The 23,357-nt window shown below is 36.2% G+C and overlaps 1 protein-coding gene across 1 annotated transcript in view; it reads right to left on the bottom strand.

Annotated features, from left to right (window-relative positions):
• The window catches only part of LOC105534661 (netrin receptor DCC), a 389,147-nt gene that overhangs the window by 12,153 nt on the left and 353,637 nt on the right, over nucleotides 1-23,357 (bottom strand). Inside the window, exon 21 of the mRNA XM_011973437.1 lies at nucleotides 3,513-3,655. Within this exon, the coding sequence (XP_011828827.1) occupies nucleotides 3,513-3,655 (143 nt within the window). The remainder of the gene's footprint in view (nucleotides 1-3,512; nucleotides 3,656-23,357) is intronic.

Here is a 23,357-nt window from a genome sequence, read left to right as displayed (position 1 = left end):
AAAAAAAAAGAATGAAGAATGAATGTGCTTCCACCATGTAATTTGAAGTTAAAAATATATGCCAATCATTAGAAGTGTTATTTTTATTGAGTTATATTTATATAAGCAATGATGAAGGTATTTATAAAAATAACTACATGGTAAATAAGAGATGTTTCAAATGTATCAATATTAGTTAAAATGCATTGTTATCTTATTAATACCTTCCAATGGTGTTAAAAATAATAATAAAAAAGATGTGAACAGAATATTTTTTCTCTGTATCATGATATAGATACATTTTGTGTGTGTGAGAACTCAATGGGCTTTGCCTTGACCAGTGAAACTTCTGGGGATTATGACTTTTGTTTGTGTGTGGAAACAAAATTCATGCCCCAAATCTGAGTCAATCCTTTTTGGGACAATTTGAATGGTGGATAAAAGAAGAGGTTGAATTGCAGAATGCCTAGTGAACTGTGACTAATTCACTCTGTAAAATCACTCACTGCAAGTCACTGTTATCATGTCAATAAGTAATAGGATTATTAGTTATCACAAATACCAGGTCACTAGGCTTAGGAATTCTGCTTCAGAAGGTATGGGAAGAACCTAGACATCCTTTTTAAAGGAAAAATTCCCAGGTAGTTTTGACCGTTAGCCAGATGGGGAAACAAGATATGATACTGATCTGAACCCCAGTCCTTTTATATACTTGCGCATTTTATTTGAATTTGTCTCCTTACTTGTGAAATAAGAACAACAAGTTTGCCTTTTGAGGAGTTAGGAGGATTCAACAAGTCAGGGGCACTTACCAGCTGCCCAGTGGTAAGTGTTCAATAAATGTTAGTTTTCTTTTTTTCCTTTCTTGAACATATTATTTGTTTTGACTTATACAGATGTTCTTCTTATTATTCTTGGCTAGCACATTCCATTGATTAAATGATTGAACCAATCAGGCCTGAGCCATGATTTCTAGCTCTGCATAGGCCAAAACACATTCCTCTGTACCATGGTCACAGATGTATATCTAATCTTGCCAAATAAACACCCTTGATCTCAAGAGAGCATTGATAGAATTTGCATGGGTGGGAGGTAGGCACAAAGCTACTCCAGCCACTGAAAAAGCAGCTCAAAATGTATCGTATTAATGTATGAGCTTCCTATAGAAATCTCAGCATGTCTGTGAATGATTTGGGCATACATTACCCAGTCTTCAGGGCTTAATAGGGGACTGAAAAGTTTCCAATATGGCTAAAAGCCTGTTTATATACATACTACATATAGGGGTGTGTGTGTGTGTGTGTTTCTGTGTGTCTGTGTGTTTGTGTATATATGTATGAGAGAAGTTGAAGTAAGGGGATTACTAGGTAACTCATTTCCAAAATGTTGTTTTCCTTGTCTGGTGGTTGTTCTCAAAGTGTCTAGATGTCATTGTACAATACAGCAACCATCAGCTACATGTAACTATTATATTCTTAAAATGTGCCTAAATTGAAATGTCTTTTACATGAAAAAATATGCACCAGTTTTGGAACAGTTAGTGCAAAAAAAGTAAAATATATTACTAACAATTTTAAATATTTATTGCATGTTGAGATCATAATATTTTGGAAATACTGGGTTAGATAAAAGGTATTAACTTCATCTGTTTATTTTTGCATCTTTTAATGTAACTTCTAGTCAATTTAAAATTACACATTATATTTTCATAGACAAATGCTGGTCTAGATTATTTGCCCTGTTTCTGTATTTCCTTTAATATGTGTTTCTTACTGCTTTTAATAGTATAACTTTGGCTGCCATTCTTTAGAGTCAACCTTTAATGTAAAAATGGGCCTACCTGACATTATTCCTTACGAGATGAGATACTTCATGTAAACTTAGAAGTTTGATTTTATTTGAGATGTGGCCACAAACCTTGATCCTAAACAGATATTGAAGTAAACAGCTATATTCTGACAAAAGTACATTGGAGTCTTATAAATTTGAATCTTTGAAAAGTATGTTAAGTATATAACACTCATCTGCCAAAACATTCACAGACATATCCACATAGTCAGCTTCCTTGGTCTCTATGTAGTTAAAATATTTTATTGTTTGTAGTCTTGAAAAAAATTAAGTCAAGAAAAATATGTATTGTTCTTCACTCAAATGAAATGATTCTTTGTTTTTAACAACAACCAGCTATCAAAAGAAAGTATAATTTTATTAAAAACCTGGTAGTTGCATTGCTTACAGAGGACTGATTAAATGTGACCTACTTATTCCTTGATATTGTTATACATTTTTTTTTCAATATATTATTTGCAAATTTTGCAGAAGACTACATTTATGCATGAAAAAAACAGAAGGGTGGCAGATTATTCTCATTTCATAATTTATGCTTAAAAAAGATCCAAATGTAATAACACAATAGAATTTTAATCTGCTCTTTTCATCTTTTTTCTCTTCTGGTGCCCTGATTTTTCAAGATATCTGATATGTTAATTCCTTAGGCTTCTTTTAAATGTTTTCTCTGAATTATATTCACAAACAACTAAAGTGTACTATAAATAGTTGCCTTTAGGCAACATCTTTTTGAATTTCCTTTATAGTGCATTTTTGGGATAAATGATTTTTCTTAAAATTCTGATTTTTTTCCCCTTCTCCATTGATGTTCCTTCTGAGTTTTCTAACTGGAACCCTTTTTAGCTTGTTTCCTCAGTAAAACTTTTTCTGTCTTTCAATAAACTTTCCCTTCTTATTTTCTAAATATGTCATTTCCTTTTGGTATTACTTAAACTCCTTCAATTTTTTATTTTATATTTTCTTCTTCACAAATCTATACTTTTGGGTATTTTATGATCTCAGAAGTAACATATACAATTTCAAAAAAACCCTCATAATATAGTTTTTTTGTCACCATATTTTTTAGTTCTAGAGAATAACTGTATAAGTTGGTGTAGCAATGTGCACCTGTAGTCTTAGCTATTTGGGAAATTGAGGCAGGAGAACTGCTCGAGCTAAGAAGTTCAGGGCTGTAGTGCACTACGATTGTGCCTGTGACTAGCCACTACACTCCAGCCTGGGGAACATGGCAAGACCCTGTCTCTTAAAAAAAAAAAAAAAAAGAAGAAGAAGAAGAAGAAGAAGAAGAAGAAGAGTTATATAGTATTATTTATTTCCAAGAATGGTAAGGTATTTCTTCCTATTGAAAAGAAACACACACACACACATATCCATGTGTATATGTATAAATATTACATATATATGGGTGTAAAACCACACATTATGTAGCTATCTGGTCGTATTTCTAAGACTGTCCTTAGGAATCAAATTTTTACATAACAATGTCTCTGACATAATTTTTTTTCATAGCTTTTATTTCCTCTTCATATTTAAGTGCAGGAAAACAGAAGGACAAACAACAATAAGAACAACAATGCCCTGGGGTGGCCTGGGGTGAATGGACAGTACTCATTGGTTTAGATCCTATTACACAGCTCCAGTCAATCTGTCCCTTGATGAAGCATGAATTTTAAAGATGTCCTTACATTGACTGAATCCTCTGTTGGTTTGTGGCTCTCCTCAGACACTTCAGGGGCTGTTGGCACAGACACAGGAAGCAAAGGGGATCTTGCTTTTCCAGCCAACCCAAGGGAGGCTGTTTTCACATGGGTCTTAGGAAGAGTGGGCCCTGAAATAGAAAACACAGTGATGAAAGTAATGTAGAAAACATTCTGCAGAACACGTTCTCAAGTATATACACCATATCCAGGAGATTGGCATTGATTTTAGGTTATTGCTCATTCTATAGTGTAAAGATGAATTCTGACACAAAGAGTGGGCTCGTTTTATTTCTGCTAAATGGAAGACAAATTCTGATTAGGCTTCTCCAGATGCAGCTTCACTAGCCACATGTAATTGCAAGTAGATTCCAAATCATGCTGTGAAAAGTTACCTTGGAGCTCTGGACTGTTCATCACACCTCATAAAGTGTCAGGCAAGCTTATTTGGTGCCAGTCTCTGCTTAGGGCCAGAAAGCCCTGTGCTAAACCACCTAAATAAGCCCTAAGCTGCATAGCAGAACGAAGGAAGATTTGTGGAGTTAGAAGAGCTGGTTGATCTAGTCTACAAATGAGCATAAGACGTTAGAATAAAATAAAATCCATCATGGCTAACCTGACAGACTATCATTTTTAATTCTATTTTGAAACAAAAAAGATGTAATTCTGTTCTAATCTGTATGGCTTTTGTCAATAAAAGACATTCTATTGCTCATGAAAATCATTTGAGGCACTGCTGAGTATCTAATAGATGATATTTCTGTCTATTATACATAAGAGCTGCCTTTTTGGAGGGAACTGAAATTTGCTTTATAGATTCTGCTTAGCTTGTAGCACTAATACAACCTCGTACCTATAGCCAAAAATAAAGCTTTTATAAAGGCTTATTGAATCAGCTAGTACATCTCACATAACTAAGGGTTGTGTCTTTCTTAGCACTGTAACCAAGAGGTCAGCAGAAAAGGTATTACAGAAAGCCATGAAAAGGCAGTGGCCCCAGTTCTCTTCTATCAAGAGAGATGACATTTTAGTCTTGATGGTTCTAATGGAGTCCTATATTGTGCCAAGAAAAAGTTGTTTGGACTACACTTTAGAAAACAAAATTCTAGCTAATGAAGCTCAGAGGTTACTCTACAATCAGATAAATAGGAGTCATCTGTTCATTGGGAAGGAAACAATGAAAATAATAAATAAATCTAATAAACTAGCAATCTGCTAGGTGCTGGTCACTAGAAATGATAAATCTTGACATAAGCATCTTTTCCCATACCATGACCTGACATGAAATTTCTTCATATTCATACTTTTCACTCTTGAACTTCAGGGAACAAAAGTCTGCAATTCGAGTGATACAAATCTTATAACATAAGAGGGTGATATTCTGTGTGTGTTACATCTGATGAGAAGCGAAATGAAACATGAATTGTTTTCTTAAGAGTGGAAATGATACTTCTGAGTGCCTACAAAAGTGTAGATCTATGCCAAGTATTTTAGTTTCATTTTGGACAAAATAACATGGTGAGGGAGAATTTGGGATATCACAGCAAGTCCAGTCTGCATTCAGATCTGTGCAATTTCTTGTCAAGTAAACCTGTCTTGGCCTGTTTTTCATCTGTAAAATAGGAATGATACTAGCAATTTGTTAGGATTAAATGAGATTATGTATTTAAAGTGGCTGATACTTAGTAACTTTTTCAAAGAGGGCTATTCACGCTGTGAAAAGTTGCCTGGGAGCTCTGGACTGTGGTTCATCACAGTACAGAGCCTGTGAAATGTCAAGGAAGCTCATTTGGTGCCAATTATAGTTATCGAATGAGGGTTATTTTTAATACTAATCATTTTATTATAATATCATATATTAACATTTTCAAAACAATCCTGCTAAGTATTTGTATTCTCAGTTCACACAAAGGGGTGCCAAAATAAAGAAAAAGTAAAAAACTTGCCTAAGTTCGCACATTTAGAAATGGGCAGGCAGTATAAGAGTTCGCACCAACATCTGTCTAACTCCATGGAGCAAATGAAGGATGATCATTTGAAGCTTGTTGATGAAGCTTGTTGACCTAGCCCATCCAATTTACATGGGCTTTTTGAGGAAGCAATATAAATGAACATGAAATCTAGTTCAAGGACTATGAATCTGGGGATAAAAACTCCTTTTTTTGTCATTGTTTCTCATAACTGACTTGTCATTTAAAGGGAAAAGCAAAATAATCAACTCCAGCATTGACTTAAAATACTGTATTCCAATATTTTTAAAATATATACAAACATAAAATTTGCTGTAAGCATCATACCTTATAGTTCTTATGCTATGCTATAAAACAAAAACACCTTTAAAGTTAAACAGAAAGGCCCTATGAAAATAGTACAATTTGGATTATAATCATTAATTTAATGAGATTGTTGGGCTAAAACAAAATAGCCATATGATACTGTTGCTATGTTACAATCATTTTGGGTTTGTCATATATGCCCAGTTTTCATTATGAACATTTTCCTTCTTTTTTTCATTTATTCAACAACTTGTTTTCTTTATTTTTAATCAACAAGGAAAAATAGTATATTTTTATGGTGTAAAACATAATGTTTTGATACATGTATATACATTATGGAATGGCTAAATCAAGCTATTTAACATATACATTACCTCACATACTTATTTTTTGTGTTGAGAACACTTTCAATCAAATCTTAGCAATTTCTAAGTATACAATATATAGTTACTAACTCTAATCACCACAATATACAATGAATCTCTTAAACTTATTCCTCCTTTCTAACTGAAATTTTGTACCATTTGTCCAACATCTCCTCAATCCTCTCACCTCACAGCCTCTGATAATCATAATTTTACTATTTCTTTATTAATATAAATTTAATACTTTTATCCTGCCTCCCCCCCTTTTTTAAATTATATTTTAAGTTCTGGAGTACATGTGCAGAACGTACAGGTTTGTTACATAGGTATACATGTGCCATGGTGGTTTGTTGCACCCATCAAACCATCCTCTATATTAGATAGCTGTCCTAATGCTATCCCTCTCCTAACCCCCTGCCCCCGACAGGCCCAGTGTGCGATGTTCTCCTCCCTATGTCCATGTGTTCTCATTGTTCAACTCCCATTTATGAGTGAGAACATGCGGTGTTTGATTTTCTGTTCTTGTGTTAGCTTGCTGAGAATGATGGTTTCCAGCGTCATCCATGTCCCTGCAAAGGACATGAACTCATCATTTTTTATGGCTGCATAGTATTCCATGGTATATATGTGCCACATTTTCTTTATCCAGTCTGTCATTGATGGACATTTGGGTTGGTTCCAAGTCTTTGCTATTGTGAATAGTGCCACAGTAAACATATGTGTGCTTATGTCTTTATAGTAGAATGATTTATAATCCGTTGAATATATACCCAATAATGGGATTGCTGGGTCAAATGTTATTTCTAATTCTAGATCCTTGAAGAATCACCACACTGTCTTCCACAATGGTTGAACTAATTTACGCTCCCACCAACAGTGTAAAAGCATTCCTATTTCTTCACATCCTCTCCAGGATCTGTTGTTTCCTGACTTTTTAATGATCACCATTCTAACTGGTGTGAGATGGTATCTTGTGGTGGTTTCGATTTGTATTTCTCTAATGACCAGTGATGATGAGCTTTTTTTCACATTTGTTGGATGCATAAATGTCTCCTTTTGAGAAGTGCCTGTTCATATCTTTTGCCCACTTTTTGAAGGGGTTTTGTGTTTTCTTCATGTAAATTTGTCTAAGTTCTTTGTAGATTCTGGATATTAGTGCTTTGTCAGATGGATAGATTGCAAACATTTTCTCCCATTCTGTATGTTGCCTGTTTATTCTGATGATAGTTTCTTTTGCTATGACGAAGCTCTTTAGTTTAATTAGATCCCATTTGTCAATTTTGGCTTTCGTTGCTATTGCTTTTGGTGTTTTAGTCATGAAGTCTTTGCCTAAGCCTGTGTCCTGAATGGTATTGCCTATGTTTTCCTCTAGGGTTTGTATGGTTTTAGATCTTACATTTAAGTCTTTAATCCATCTTGAGTTAATTTTTGTATAAGGTGTAAGGAGGGTTCAGGTTTCAGTTTTCTGCATATGGCTAGCCAGTTTTCCCAACACCGTTTATTAAATAGGAAATCTTTTCCTCATTTCTTGTTTTTGTCAGGTTTGTCAAAGATCAGATGGTTGTAGGTGTGTGGTGGTATTTCTGAGGCCACTGTTCTGTTCCATTGGTCTATATCTCTGTTTTGGTACCAGTACCATGCTGATTTGGTTACTGTAGCCTTGTAGTATATAGTCTGAAGTCAGGTAGCGTGACGCTTTCAGCTTTGTTCTTTTTGCTTAGGATTGTCTTGGCTGTAGGGGCTTTTTGGTTCCATATGAAATTTAAAGTAGTTTTTTCTAATTCTGTGAAGATTTTCTAACTCAACAATAGGCATGACCTCATTCATACAGGGACTATAATGTCAGGTGGTCTTCACTGGATGTGAATGGTTGACCTCAACTCACATACCCACACACCATTTTTTTTTTTTTTTTAGACTTCTGACTATAACCATGGTGTTTCTGGTGCCCTGTTAATTGTAAACCCAAATAGGAAGTCAGCCACTAAAATCCTTGGCAGGGAGTTCCTATCAAATCGTCTTCCAGATAACCCAGCATGTGAAATTCATGTTGATATTTTAGGTTATTATTTAAGTGAAGGCATAAAGTTTAAAAAAGAATTCACAAAGTTTAAAAGCTTTAAAAAGAGGCATAAACCTTGAGAAGGTATCTCCCAACCACGTACTTTGAATTGTGTTGCCTGAATTATGTTTGTATGCCCTTCAAGAATGCTTGCAATGTTCTGATTAAACCTGAATTTCTAATAGCTTTATTGTTACAAAGCTGTTCCTCTTAGTACCTTCCAGAAGCTAGCTCTTATCCCTTCCCATGTTTAACACAGCAACTGCATCTTAAAAATGAACATTTGTCTCTACATATTTTTTTCACGTATCTTTTACTTATTTTTGACCTAGACTCCCTTAATCATAAAACCTATTTTATTTTAAATTTTTCGTTTTAAAAACATGTTCAAGAAACTCAGCTACTTCTGAAAATTTATAATCTAACACGCAATTAAACACATGCAATGCATGTTTAACATATTTTGAAAATCAATTCACTATAACGTAGGTATCTACAATAAAAAGTGAAAGGCATTGGCATAGCTTATTATATAGAAAATTCAAGTAGGGCCAGTGCATGTTCTGTTCTAAGAAACATAAAAGTAAAGATTCTTTTAGAATATACCAGACTGTTGTATATAATTCCATAACATGTACTTCATCATAAATTTTTTGTCAGTTTGACATGCAGAGAAATGAATTCCTAGGCATAGCCTACGGTTATCATGATGGAAATGTTCTTATGGTGTATTTTCTTTCCAGAATTCCAAACACTTAGGTGTATTGCCCTATGTGTATCATACTGCATCAGCCACACTCCTATTGTTACAAAAGGACATGGACATGACTAAAAAGTACCATCAATCAAACTCATTAGAAAGTTCATTATAATAATTGATTTTCTCTAGTGCCCAGGCAAGAGTTATACATTCCAAATGTACTGAGTGTTGAACAAATGTATAAGACATGATGAGCCTCACAAAAGGAATCGAAGACACTGTCTCGACTCAAAGACCACACGGAGTGTTTAAACCTCAGATGATTACCTTTTCTCAAGTACTATTCACAGAATCACAGAAATTTAGAATGCCAGAACTTCAAGGGTTCCTGGAGCTCATCAAATGACCTTCCTTTTATTTTGTTAGGGACAATACTGAGGTCCCTGGAGATCAAGGTAGAGTTAATTTCAATAAAATTCTAGTAGAGGCAAAGAATTTAAACAGCCTCCCAGAGTTCATTGTCAGCAGGATTTGACTGGGACACTCTAGGGCCTTAAATATTTTTCTTTCCTTTCCCTGAAAGGGCAATTAAAAAAAAGAGTATAAGGGAAATTTCCCAGGAGAGATTTATTAACAACTAATTAGGCAACTGTGGTCTCAAAACTGCCCTTTAGTAAAGGAGAATAAATGTTTTAAAACCAAGATTTCCATGAAAACATCCTTTGTTGGAAGGCAGACACCATGTTCTTGGTTGTGCATAACTCCATCTCTATATGATATTTGTATTTGTGTAGATTCGGTGTTCAATATTTCAAGCCTGTGCACTGGTGAAACCTGGGTCCCTACAAGCTCACCAAGCAGTGCTTTTTCCTTAAGTACTCATAGCTCACCAAGCATAAATGGCTTCTTTCTTGATTTTCTGGTCTGCGTCCCTGTTCTTTCATGGGGCTATGAGACATAACTTTAATCTTTTCACCTTCTGCTTGAGACCTGATCAGTCACCTTCCCAGTCTAAATTCTCAATCCATCTTCTACACCATTTAAACCAAATGAATATTTTATATAATAATCAGTTTCCTGGTATGGACTGATTGAAATGGTTGAAATAAGGTTGAAATGAAAAAGCAATATAGTCATCAGGCATGTGGAGTAGTGAGTGAGGCCTGGAGCTTGGTCCATTCCAAACAGGATACTTGACACCATATTGCAGCCTCTCACCTGCCAATGGACTGACTGCTACTGTTGGGAGACCATTTGTCCTAATCCTCCATATTAAGCCTTCTTAGATTTCAATTACTTTGACATTGAAATGGGGCATTGACACACTTCCTGGGAGGCTAACTGATTTTTGTTTTTACACTGCTTTCAGAAGCCAGGTTTAAAGCCCACGTTGTTTATGCATCCCTGGCCTCACCAATTCTTGGGGACTCCTTCTTGATAATGGACTGCCTTGAGGCATGAGAGCCTTTGATGTGCCTGGCAGTGTTCTGACTCACTAGAAGAGAGCCACCACCCTACCAAAGAACTAATGGAAATTATGGCAATTAGAAAAAAAAACACACACACACACACACACACACAGAAAACACATTACTTCAGGATATCAAAGTGCTGTTCTTTAATGTTAAGAAATGATAGAATTTTTGATGGCTTTTTCTATGTTGGTAGATCTAGATTGTAGCTATAGGGAAAGCTTCATATTTATTTATTCACTTTGGAGAACAACACTTAACATTGACAATTGGCCTAAATATGAATGCTTTTCATAAAACTTCTATGAGCTCTATCAGAAACATGTATCAAAAGAAAAAGAAAAATTAAAAGAATCTCTTCCATGGCTCCTAGCTGTTAATATAATCTCAATTTTGGAGTCAGGGTCCTCTGGGATCTCTCCCAAATATGAAAATTGATTTTCAAAATGTGATTAAAAAAAAAAAACCTACCTCATTTTGGGAGAGGGAGGTGCTCAAGGCTGGGTGGGAGCTAGTGAGAAGATCGGTACCGGGGATCTGAGAAATTGGAAAAATCACCTCTCATTTTGCATACAGGTCTTGAAAGATGAAGGGTTTCCCAATCTGAAGTCCAAGCTGATCTATATATATATATATTTTTTTTTTTTTTCAATGACGGTAAACTGTGTGTGACCTATACAACGAATTCCAAGTATTTAATGAGTGCTCAAACAAATATCCAGATACTAAGGAAACATTTTAGCCTAGGACCTAGTTTTGTGACCTTGGCTTAATGGTCTAATTTCTTTGGATTTTGGGCTCTTTATGTCTATAAAAGTAAGAAATTTAATTTTTAAGTTATTAGCTATGAAAAAATTGCAATAATTTAGTTTTAAACCAGTGCTTTGTAAAAAACTAAATGTTCTATCATTGTTTTCTTAAAATTATTAGTGAACAGCTACACCAACAATTAAGGTTTTATTGCTTTTGCATTTCAAACAGATACTCTAACTAAAAATAAGCGGTATTACGTTTCTGAGGTTAAATGATCCACGGCTAATTGAAAAATTTAAATTTACGAATGCTCAATCTGAAGTCACTGCAGAATTTCCCCTATCCAGGGTGCATGTTGGAGAAGTCTCAGGCGACCCTTTGGTGGAACGCTGGCTGTTGATATGCTAAGTAAATGTTCTTACACTGACATACAACTAATTAAGTGAGCATCGCTTTGGTTTTAATGTTATCTCCTTAGCAGGACCCACTAAAAGGAAAAAATAAAAATGGGCTGGAGTTCTGAGATGGGCTAGCAGTATGCATCAGGTTCAGATGAGCAGCCTCAGCAGGAATTTACTGTTTTAAGATTCATTTTCACAGTACAGTTATTAAACATTTCATTTACTCATTAGGTACATAATATATGACTGCCAGGTGCCGACTCCTGCTAGCAACTCTCTGCAAAAGGTTTTCCCTTGTAAAATAATTTTTGGGGGTGAGAAACATTAGGATGCAGCTGGAATGGACTGAAAATGTTCACCAGAGTCAGATCAGAGGCCAATGCATAGCATCGTTTTGATTTCACTGTTAACTCACATCTTCCCCACTGTTTCCTATTTCCTACTTCATTTTCCATTCCTTCACCCTTAAGAACAAAGTTAAAAAGGGTGGTTTTGAAGAAGCCTGGGTTCTCACCTCTACTTTGTCTCTGACACATTCTGGGAAGCCAGACAAAATGAAATGGCCTCTCTCAGTCTAGTTTCCATGTGAACCAGAATATTATTCTTACATATATTTATTATTAACTAACTAGCCTGTGTTTGGGTTATCTGGGGGCAGATATAGAAGTGTCACATAATCATTTACACTTCTGACAGGCAAGGAGCTTTTGAGGGTATGGGAGAAATAAAAAATATGTATGGGAAACTTTGTGTAATACTCTACCTTTCCAGCTTCAACAAATATTGAACAAAAAGAGAGTAGCTACATTTACTTAGACATGATAGCCTCAGACATCCCTCATCAGTGATCGAATTTCAAACTATAAATTTTGCATCAATCTTAAGACATTTTAGTCTACCCTGTGAATTGTACTTTAAGGGTGATAAACATCTCTAAATGCCACTTCTGGGAAGAGAAACATTGTGTTCTTCTCCCAACCTTCTTATTTCTCAAAAATAAGGGAAATGAAACAGATTATTTGCCCATGGGGGATGTGCTGATGAGGTGCCCTGCTCCCCTCTCTGCTCCTTTCTTCTTCTCCCATTGTAAGACAGGACTACTCTGAGTCACAAGTAGCATAGCTTTCATTGGCCACCTGTCTGTGAAAAATGAGAGGAAAGGGTTAATGTACTAATGGTCACTATTCAAGTTTTTAAACCTGATTGGGCTTGGTATTGGACATTGACATCGAAGACCCTTTGTCCTTAAACTTCACAAGAGTTGCATTTGTTAAGCACACAAGACAAGGCCTGACTTCAGAAGTCTCAGCCACCTCTCTACTGTCTGTTTCAGTTTACAGCTAGCGGGCCCAATATTCTTGTAGTCAGGGAGGGAGGAAGAGGTCTTCCACCTACTGCTACCATTTTCCAAAAGGCTATGATTCTCTGCAATCCTTGATTCCCATCTGGTTATCAATACCTGGTCTCTATTATTTTTATAAACTAAAACCTAGAAAGAGAAAGGGTAAAACAGGTACCCTTTGTCCCACCTACAGTTACATAAACTACAATAAAACACCTTTTCCTACGTTTCTTTAAAATAGACCTTTTAAAGCTACCTTATTGCTCATGCCTTGGGGATAGGAACATCAAAGTTCAAAGAAGATAAAGGACTTGTTCAAAGCCACTCAGCTCGTAAGTTAGGCTTAAATTATATGTTCTTTCTTTGACAAAAATAAAAAATTCTCCAAGGTAGGCTTTGATAGAAAGCTGAGTGAAGCAGACCAGACAATCTTAGAGGAGACGAGGGTGTGAGAGTGAGACAGAAGGAGAAGAGACAGCAGGTATAGTGTGGGATGGTGGCAGGGGGTGATGGAAGAGGTAGAAGAAAGAATGGGAGTAAATCAGCATGTTCCTACTCTCTTCTCTATGTGGATCCCAGCTAGACATGTTCTGATTTAAATGGGGAGTCAGTATAAATATAAACATCACAGCATCATGGAAGTGAAAATTTCTGAAGTCTTGGGAAACAATAACAAACATAGTACTTGGCTTTAGAGCTTCCTTAGTTTGAATAATGCAAAGGGTCAAAACTGTCTTCAAATATCTTTCTTATTTTTTCACTCCTTTCTCTCAACTCCTCTTTAGCACTATCCAGCCTCCTCAAACACATACTCTTTTGACTTACAGCATTTTATACCCAATAAATGATTTATGATAATATCTTCTGGGAAATTATATAATTTGAACTTCCTGACTGCTCAAATAAACATTTATTTTAATTAGCTCCCATTCTCTGTGATTTAACATTATCACTATTCATGGGTTCACTTACCCTCCTTACCACCAGAAAAAAAATTAAAATTTATTTTACAGATTGCATATGCTATGCACCCTGGGGTGACACTGGCTGAATGGGAAATTTTTATTAAACGATGAGTCATTGTTTGGGGAAATGTGTGTGCAGGCATTAAGTCTCTGCAGGAGGTGCTTTTCAGTGTACCACTTGAGGAGTGCTAAGGACAGGTTATGATGACCCCCTTCAAATGACAACACATCTCAGTTCCCCACAGGGGCTCATCTTTTGGAGAAAATATATCATGGATAGCAGTGGTCCTGATCTATTGCTCTTCATTTAGGCAACAAAAATAAGAGTTTGCTTCAGAAGTGGGACAAATTTATAAATACTAATTTAACTAATTCCCTCATCACATGTTGAAAAATGTAAAAAGCCTCATGTGTTTTTATGAAAATTAATAAATTTTGTGGAATTTCATTTGAGTAGAGCACAGGTACTCAGCTTTTGACCTCAGATTCAGAAAAGTTGTTTCAGTACAAGGTTTTGGAACTGGTCTTGAAAAACAAACAAACAAAAGAAAAACAGACATTGGTTTATGTTCCACAGGTGAGCTAAATTGAGGGTGATGACAAAACAGCAGGTCAAGTTGTTCTTAACCTGTTATAGATAATAAATAATTTGAGACAGTAATGAACGCTATGAACTCATTTGCTAGAAAAATGTACAGGCATACCAACAGAGAAATATCCATTTAATTTCAAGTGAGTTACCAAACACACAAATTCTTCCATAAACCCCAGATTAAGAGCATACAATCAGTTCAAAATCCAAACTACCTCACACTCTAATCTGCAGAGAGTCAGCCTCAGCATAACCTGGAATCTTTTTAGCAATTCAGAACCTCAGGCTCTACTCCAGATCTGCTGAATCTGAGTCTACCTTTTCATAATGTCTGCAGGTAGTTCCCAGGCACACAAAACGAGAACCACTGCTTTTGATAGCCCTCTCCATGGTGAGCTTAGAAGTTAAGATTTATATCTCAGATCATGTTTGGACATGACCCATACTGTAACATGCTTAATAAAAACAAAATGTATAATTTTTTCAGTGAGAAGACAAAGGTATCAGTAGTATTTTACATGTGCTCAATGAGAAATAACCTCTTTTTCTCACTTTCGATAGCTTACTTCCTACTCCTCACTTTCTTACCCCTCTTTGCCTTGCTACTGATTCTCTTTGCAGAGAGTTCGTGCAGGGAATAGCTACATTGGAAGTTAGAACTGGGATCTAGGAAACTCCATAAGCTTTAATCACATTAAATTGGTCAATTGTGAGGAGCAATTCAGGAGACGCAGTATTTATGAGAGAGAAGAAGCCAGGTAGTGACCGCCTAATATGTACATCTGTTGGATATAAGGCCTTGCTTGGGACCTATGCTGTTGTAATGCGATGTGATCATTTGCAGTGGGACCATTTAAGTGAGACAGCGAAAATGTCTTCCTGGATGTCAAATGGATTTATGATTTGTGAGCAAGCCCCGTTCAAATGAAAGAGGCCACTCTTTTCTCTAGACTCAGGGAACGACATTCAGACAGCTCTGAGCAGTTGCTCTGACCTGCTCTGTTCACCTTCTCTCTCCCACACACGGGTCCATTTCATTGCCCCTTCTCTGTTGCATATACTTGTGGGGAAATATAGCATACATGAGTTAGATATTGTTGCACCAAACATTGAGCTGTTAAAATTTAAAATACATTTAAACTCGTTTTCATATTATCCTATGCTTCAAATATAAGATGATGAAAACTTCACTGGGCTCAACTTATCAGGCCAGTTTTATCAACACAAATCTGGAGATAATGTGTTCTCCAGATTTATCAAGTATTCTAACGTGTCAGCTCAGGCATGTGTGCACCAAGCAGCCTGTTTCTATTAACTGAGGTACCACTCAGAGAGTAGCAAAAAAGAAAATAAGCAAATAACTATATTCTTGTAAATGCAACACTAAAACTAAAAGCTAATTTTTGACTTAAGAGCATACTAGGTTCACACATTACTGTGGTTTAAAAAAAATGCTGTCTTAGCCAGGCGCAGTGGCTCATGCCTGTAATCATAATACTTTGGGAGTGTGAGGTGGGTGAATCACTTGAGCCCAGCAGTTTGAGACCAGCCTGGACAACAGAGCAAAACCCTATCTATCTCTGCAAAAAAGAAAAAAAATACAAAAATTATCCATATGAGGTGTCACTCACCTGTAGTCCCAGTTACTTGGGAAGCTGAGGTGACAGGATCACCTCTGCCAGGGAGGACAAAGTTTCAGTGAGCTATAATTGAGCCAGTGCACTTTAGCTTGGGTGACAGAGTAAGAGATTGTCTCAAAAAAAAAAAAAAAAGTGTTCTCAGCCAGGCGTGGTGGCTCACTCCTGTAATCCCAGCACTTTGGGAGACCGAGGCAGGTGGATCACAAGGTCAGGAGATTGAGATCATCCTGGCTAACATGGTGAAACCCCGTCTCTACTAAAAATACAAAAAAAAAAAATAGCCAGGCATGGTGGCGGGCACCTTAGTCCCAACTACTTGGGGGCGCTGAGGCAGGGGAATGGCATGAAACTGGGAGGCAGATGTTGCAGTGAGCCGAGATCACCTCACTGCACTCCAGCCTGGGCAACAGAGCAAGACTCCATCTCAAAAAAAAAAGTGACCTCTATTAGAAAATTCTTACTCAGGTGACCTCAAAAGTAGAAAAATACATACAACTTGCTGGGTAAAATAATCAGAAATGTCAAAGAAGAATGTTTTAGAAGAGTACTTTGAAAAATATGTTGAAAATAGCAGTCACTACAAGTGCCATTATTCTTATAAGCCTGTACGTGCAATTATTCATTTCAAAATGAGAGGCATATGGTTTCATGAATAGGGCTTACTTATCATTGTTTTCTACTAAAAAAGCTTGTTAGAATCCCTTTTACCACACAAGATAAAGGCATTCTCCTCTAAGAGCCTTGACATTCTGGTAAATAAAGAGATCCTGGAAATAAGAACATCAATCCTTCTGCAAGCCTATGATGAAAGTCAATGCTGGAACACACACAAGATGTTTAACATGGCACTTGAATTTGTTTGTAAGTCCCTGCTAGTAAGATAAGAGTTATAAACATTCAAAGTCGAAGACTGTTTTTCACACAGTCTTGTAGGTACTACAGGTCATGTCTTTAGAAATGGGTTGCTGATGGTTAAACTCTGTTTATTTTAATATCACAGAGACTTTTCGTTTGCTTTCAGTGCGTTAGATTTTTCGTAACACATTTTCAATAGTCCATTAGCACAGAGGTTTATGTGAGCACTTTATTTCAGCATTTCCCCTTGCTGCCAAAGAAAGCAACTGTAACTTGACGCTCACTGAAGAACTTTAAAGAACTCTGTCAACTACTTTGAATACTTAAAATGTATACCATGAATCTCAAAATCTTCATTCAAACTAAAACCTTTCTCTTACTCGTAGTCTTTCACAAAACAAAAAGGAGAAAGGAAGAATATCTACCCTTATTTCTGTAGTAAATAAGGTTGTAGAATTTCATGTTTCCTTCCTCTTTAAAGAGGAAAGACCATCTGATTTCCCAGATGAGAAAAGTGAGATTCAGAGGGGCAAAATCAGTTCTGTAGTTGGCATGATGGAGAGACTAGTCCTTAGGACTCTGACTTCCACTGATTCACACGCCTTCTTTTTTTTGAGATGGAGTCTTTCTCTGTCACCCAGACTGGAGTGCAGTGGCATGATCTTGATCTTGGCTCACTGCAACCTCCACCTCCCAGGTTCAAGTGATTCTCCTGTCTCAGCCTCCTGAATAGCTGGGATTACAGGCACACGCCACCATGCCTGGCTAATTTTTGGTATTTTAGTAGAGATGGGGTTTCACCATGTTGCCCAGGCTGGTCTTGAACTCCTGAGCTCAGGCAATCTGCCTGCCTCAGCCTCCCAAAGTGCTAGGATTACAGGCATGAGCCATCGCACCTGGCCTCCTCCTTTCTATGAATGCAGAGACTGCTATTCTTCTTCATGGAAGCCACTGCATGTCTGTTTATTTTCATAAGAATAAACTACTGAATTTCCAAAGGCTGTGGTTTCTACTCTATGCAATTTATTTGGCTTTAGCATTAGATGCTATTTATAGTTCAGATTATTAAACATGTTATAAAATGGTCATGAATTTATCTGCCTTTATCTTTTTCTAGTATCTAATCTAATATCCTTACAAACTTACAGGTTGCTCTGCTTTGTCTAAACTCATTATTAGACCTGAAATTGAAGAACTGAAGTCAAATTCTGGCTCTCACCTTTATTATTTTATTATATTCTGACCAATTCAACTAACATATGAGTGTCCACCATATGTAAGGGTGGGGATGAAGGTCCTAAGAATAATGACACATGACCCTGGAAAAGTTGCAAGGTATTCAGCCTCTCTAAATATTGACCTCTGTATCGGTAATGCTGATGAAAGTTACTTCTCAGGCAGATATACACTTATTTGGAAATGTCTTCTATAAACTATAAAAAGGTGACAAAGTATAAAGCATAAACCTTATAACTTTTGTGTAAGCTGAGTTTTAAAAAGATGCTTTATTTTCAAAATATTTCAAAACAACAACGAAATCTATACAGCAGTAGTTAACCATGTGACCTATCAAGTTTATAAGAAATGTAAAAGGAATATTTACTGCCTTGAAAACAACCTACTGCCCACCTTTCCTTCGCTATTCTTTCTGTCACTCATGTGGCCACCCACTCTGCAGTATAATCCAAGGACGTTCTTTGTAACATACATGTTTCGAATTACCTTTCTATTAGGTTACAAAGTTCTGAAAACATTGTTTTTAACTTTCTCTTATGATTATCTGGATGGCCACTGAATACTTTAAACTCAGAGTTTCATTGTATTAGGTTGATACTTATCTTCAATTTCATATATGATCTAACAATTCTTGATGCAATATTTTCTCATAATTGGGCAAACCTTTCAAAAAAGGGACTCAAACTTTTCAACTGTAGTCATTCACTCCCTCCCTAAAATACAAGCTGTTCAGTTTTCGCTCTCATTGACCTATGGTCACACTCTCCAGCTCTCACTGTGAGTAATAATCCCACATGCCTTAAACTCTTATATGCTCATCTTTATTTTTCAGTTGGCTTCCAAAGCCCTGGCCATCAGTGGTGGTGACAGCAACAGATGTCAGATGTCAGCCCCTGGCTTCCTGCCTTACCACAGAGGGATACTCGGCAAACTGGACAGGTGAGTGGAAGGCAGATGGCAGCTATTCCAGAGTGCTCCAGCTAGTTGCTACTTTTGCTATAACATCTCTCCATGTAATGCCAACGTAAAGGAATAAAATGTTTACTCAAACACTCAGCTAAATGACTTAACCTACCTGATGTAGTTCTTCCTAAAGACTATTTAATTATTAGGATCCTAGAAGACCCATTTTAGGGAGGAAAAAGTCACTCTAAGAATAACTGTTAACATCACAAAAAAAAAGCTAGGTAAAATCCTTTATTTTCAAAGTTACATTTCTCCAAATTCTTTACGTTTGGCTGTTACCTCAATTGTTGACCTTGGGCAAGCTGCCTAACCTTCTTAGGCCTCTGCTTTGTCACTTATAAATAGGGCATCAATTACATGGCTTACTCATAATGACTCTTCTAGAAATTATTTCTCTCTCCTCTGGGCAATTAACAGAGCTCTTTTCCTATTAATATTTATTTACTAAACCCTCATAGTAGAGGAAATACTAATTTATTAAACCACCAAGTAGGTTCCAGAGTCACAAACATTATTGATACTTAAAGCAAATTTGCCCTAATTACATTTTACCAATGGAAAATTTAGGATGACCAGACCAAATTGAAGCAAATGTCACCTATTACAATCCGTTAGGAGTGAGGACAGAAAAAATTTCAAGGAGATGTCTACCAAAAAGCCACACAGATAGCTTTCACATGAGACACAACTTATGTAAAAAGATATAGTGTAATTTTCCACTGTAGCATTGATTGGACGTATTGGCTTCAATAACACCAAATCAACACATCTCTCCTATTTAGCTGTGCCAATGATTTATTCTATCTGACTGGCCTTTAAAATGACCCTCTTGTGTCACCTGGTAAAGGATGTCTGATCTCCCATGACCTCTGCCTGATTTCAGCAGAATGGAACATTTGTGTGGTATTCTTGATGAATACCCGCAATGGCGGCCTACGAGTGGCTCAGGGAAAGCAATTGTATTAATGCATTATAGTAATTTATTGGCAGTTTTGTGTGATAGCAGATTTACTGAAATAAGGCCTGCCAAGAAGATCAGGTTACAGCAGGAATACATGATTTCCTAACCATCCATAAAATATAAATCAAACGTTTTTTCTGTCCACTGTCAGCCACCTCCACCCACTCCTTGTCCTCAGTCTTCAGACAAATTGAAGCACATGCCACAATTTGCACGGGGAAAATCAAACTCAATTTCGCAGTACAATGAAGTAAGTTTTGGTCTTGTCATGTCCACTGACATATTGATCCCTTGAAGATGGAAAAGATCAGAATGCTGTGGAGTTTTGCTTTTATAAATATATGTGTGTAAAATGCAATGTGTAAATGAAGGAAAATATAGTACTTATGGAGTTTTACAAAGTTTCAAGAGGTCCAGGGGGCTAATGTTATAAAAGAGTATTATGATATAAAAGCCACTATTTAAGAGATCACATTTTCTTTCCCTTTAGAGTTACATCTCTGGAAGACAAATGGTCTCCTAACCCAGGTTCATTTAAAGTGCAGCTGATCATTCCACAGCTAAAAGGAATTTTAACTAGTAAAGAAGAAAAAAAACCACACACCCTATCTTGGCCCTTTGTAAAATTTAGGTCAGATCTATAATGCAATAAGCCCAACACTCTATCAGACATTTTCTATGTAACCTGAAAGGGGACTAAGCCAAATCACTTCCATGTCTACATTTATGATTTGCAAAGTGTGGTGACTGCAGCCTCCATGAAATGTGTAAAGATCTCACAGTTATTCACGTCTATAGATAAAGCATTAAAAGATGGAAGCACTCTATTATAAGGTGATGATGAAATTGTAAGAAACACCATAAATACCCTAGAGTCTTGTAAGCTACATTTTTAACTCAGCAGGTGGGAGAAAAAAAATGAGGAAATGAATCTGTTTTCAGGTAGGCAGAATTTCAGTCGTTATGACAACAGAATGGCTTTCTAATTACCGCTTACTATAAAAATATTGCGAAATGCTCTGCAACCCCATGGAGACTATTACTGCATAATACGTTTTGCCCTAGACTCATGTAAAACTGCTGCAAAAATAGCTCTGTGTGCCTTAATGGGAGGAAAACTAAGGCACAGACTGATTGTGTTGACCATGAAAATCTACAGGGAGGGGAACAACACACACTGGGGCCTGTCAGTGGGTAGGGTGAAGAGAGGAAGAGCATCAAGAAAAATAGCTAATACATGCGGGGCTTAATACCTAGGTGATGGGTGCAGGAAACCACCATGGCACACGTTTAACTATGTAACAAACCTGCACATCCTGCACACATACTCCAGAACCTAAAATAAAATAAATTTAAAAGAAAATTCACACACAGGAATTTGAGTGGGGAAAGAGCTTCTTCCTTGATCCCAATCTCAAAGCTTTCAAAGTAGAAGTTTCTCATTTAGCATGATCTTTAAAAATTAGAGCAATGCCCCACATTACCATATTCTAAAGTAATTACTTACGGTAAGTAAATATAAATTCATCACTAATTATGCAGTCCTTTCTTGTGAAATCCACAGTAAAATTATTTGAGGTATTTTTTTTAAAAAAGCTGACAAGAGAATGACTTTACTTCATCAATCAGTTTGACTAAAGTAATGATTTTCTTAGAATTAAAACTTGTTGAAAGCGCTAAGTATTTCATCTTTAAGTCTAAGAAGCAAGTAGTTAATGTCACAGCTAATACATTTGTCAGTCTGCTAATTTTCTTTTTCTATTAGAATAAGTAAACATCAGCCCTTTTAAAAAGCATGCTATTTACCATGTGTCAGGAGCAATGCAGGGAGAACTTATTTGAAAATCATGAGGTAAGGCATTATGAAATGAATAGGAATCATAGGAAGACAATAAGAGAGAAACACGAAAGAAATAGGAATTTAATAATTCCAAAGGGACGGCGGGGCATGCCTCAAGTTGAGTGGGGGAGAGTGGCATTTAAAGAGGAGCTATAAAAAACATAAAATCAAACAAAAACTCTAGCCAGAGATATCTGAAAATAGGAAAGAAGAGATGGCTTGAGAGAAAAAGTTCAAAAATAAAAACAAAAGAAGGCTCTTAAGTGTACAATGAAAATTTTAAAAATGAGATTTTGCCTGGTTGCCACTAGATCAGAGAATTTTTTTTGGCTCTTCAGACATGCTTATTATTTGATGAAATTAGTACAGAAACAGCACAACTGATTCTATTTCCCTTCTATGAAGGACATAATCCACTAATTTATACTGCGTTATATCAGATTTTGCTTTAGGCAGCTTTGGCATTAATGTACTTAGAAGAAAATAACTAGTTAAAAAGTGCCAATTCTCTGTTCCATCTATCAATCATCAGATCTTCTTTTTTTAAAAAAGTATCCTTTTGGTATTGTAGCACTCCAGAGCATAGGTTGATTTCCAAATCTTGTGTCCCAAACTAAATATCACTGGTGTAGTAAAATTTTTCATATAAAGTAGCCTCCAGAATGTCATTTTCAGTGTTTTATTCTTAAAATTTTTACTTGCAAGCAGAGAGAAATATTAACAGCATAAACTGCTGCAACTGCACTTTACTTTTTGTTGCTATCAAATTGGTCCTCTTTACTATAGAATTGTTAAGGCTCTTACCTTTCCTCATCAAAATCTGATGAGAAAATATATTCTTCAGTCCAGAATTATTTAAGACGTTTCTTGATTTTTTCTTTTAATGATTCAACTAATTTAATGACTTAGTAGTTTTATTAGTCTTTGTTTTTCTCATTAAACAAATTAGACATAAAATAAAAGGCACAAGTTAGTTTCTAAAATTTGAGAACCCAGGTTTTCTAAAGTTGAAAAGAGCAAGGAAAAGATACATTACTTACTTGCTATAGACTTAAATAAGCTACTTAAATTATCTGTGCCTCAGTTTCCTTGTGCATGAAATGGGGTTAAGACTAGTAGCTACCTCACAAAGTTGTTTAGAGGATCAAATGAGATGTCATAAGCCTTCAGAATCATGCCTGTCCTACAGGCCTGTGCATTAAAGGCTAGTTATTGTTAGCAGTTGCAATTAACCTGTCAACTATCTTGAATACTAGTTTCCTTCAAGGTCTATTTCCCTGGGTTGTGCTTGCAGTGGGGAAACAGAAGCAGCCAGAAATCACAAGGAAGCATACTCTTGGCACCAGAATTTCATTAAATGAATGCTCTTGCTTCAAGTTGTCTCTGCCTCAATTATCAAAGACTTAA

This window comes from Mandrillus leucophaeus, unplaced genomic scaffold, assembly GCF_000951045.1.
Source record: "Mandrillus leucophaeus isolate KB7577 unplaced genomic scaffold, Mleu.le_1.0 Scaffold1375, whole genome shotgun sequence".
In the NCBI taxonomy this organism is placed as follows: Eukaryota; Metazoa; Chordata; class Mammalia; order Primates; family Cercopithecidae; genus Mandrillus; species Mandrillus leucophaeus.
Note: the sequence above shows the minus strand (reverse complement) of the source record. Positions and strands in the feature narration are given on the sequence as shown.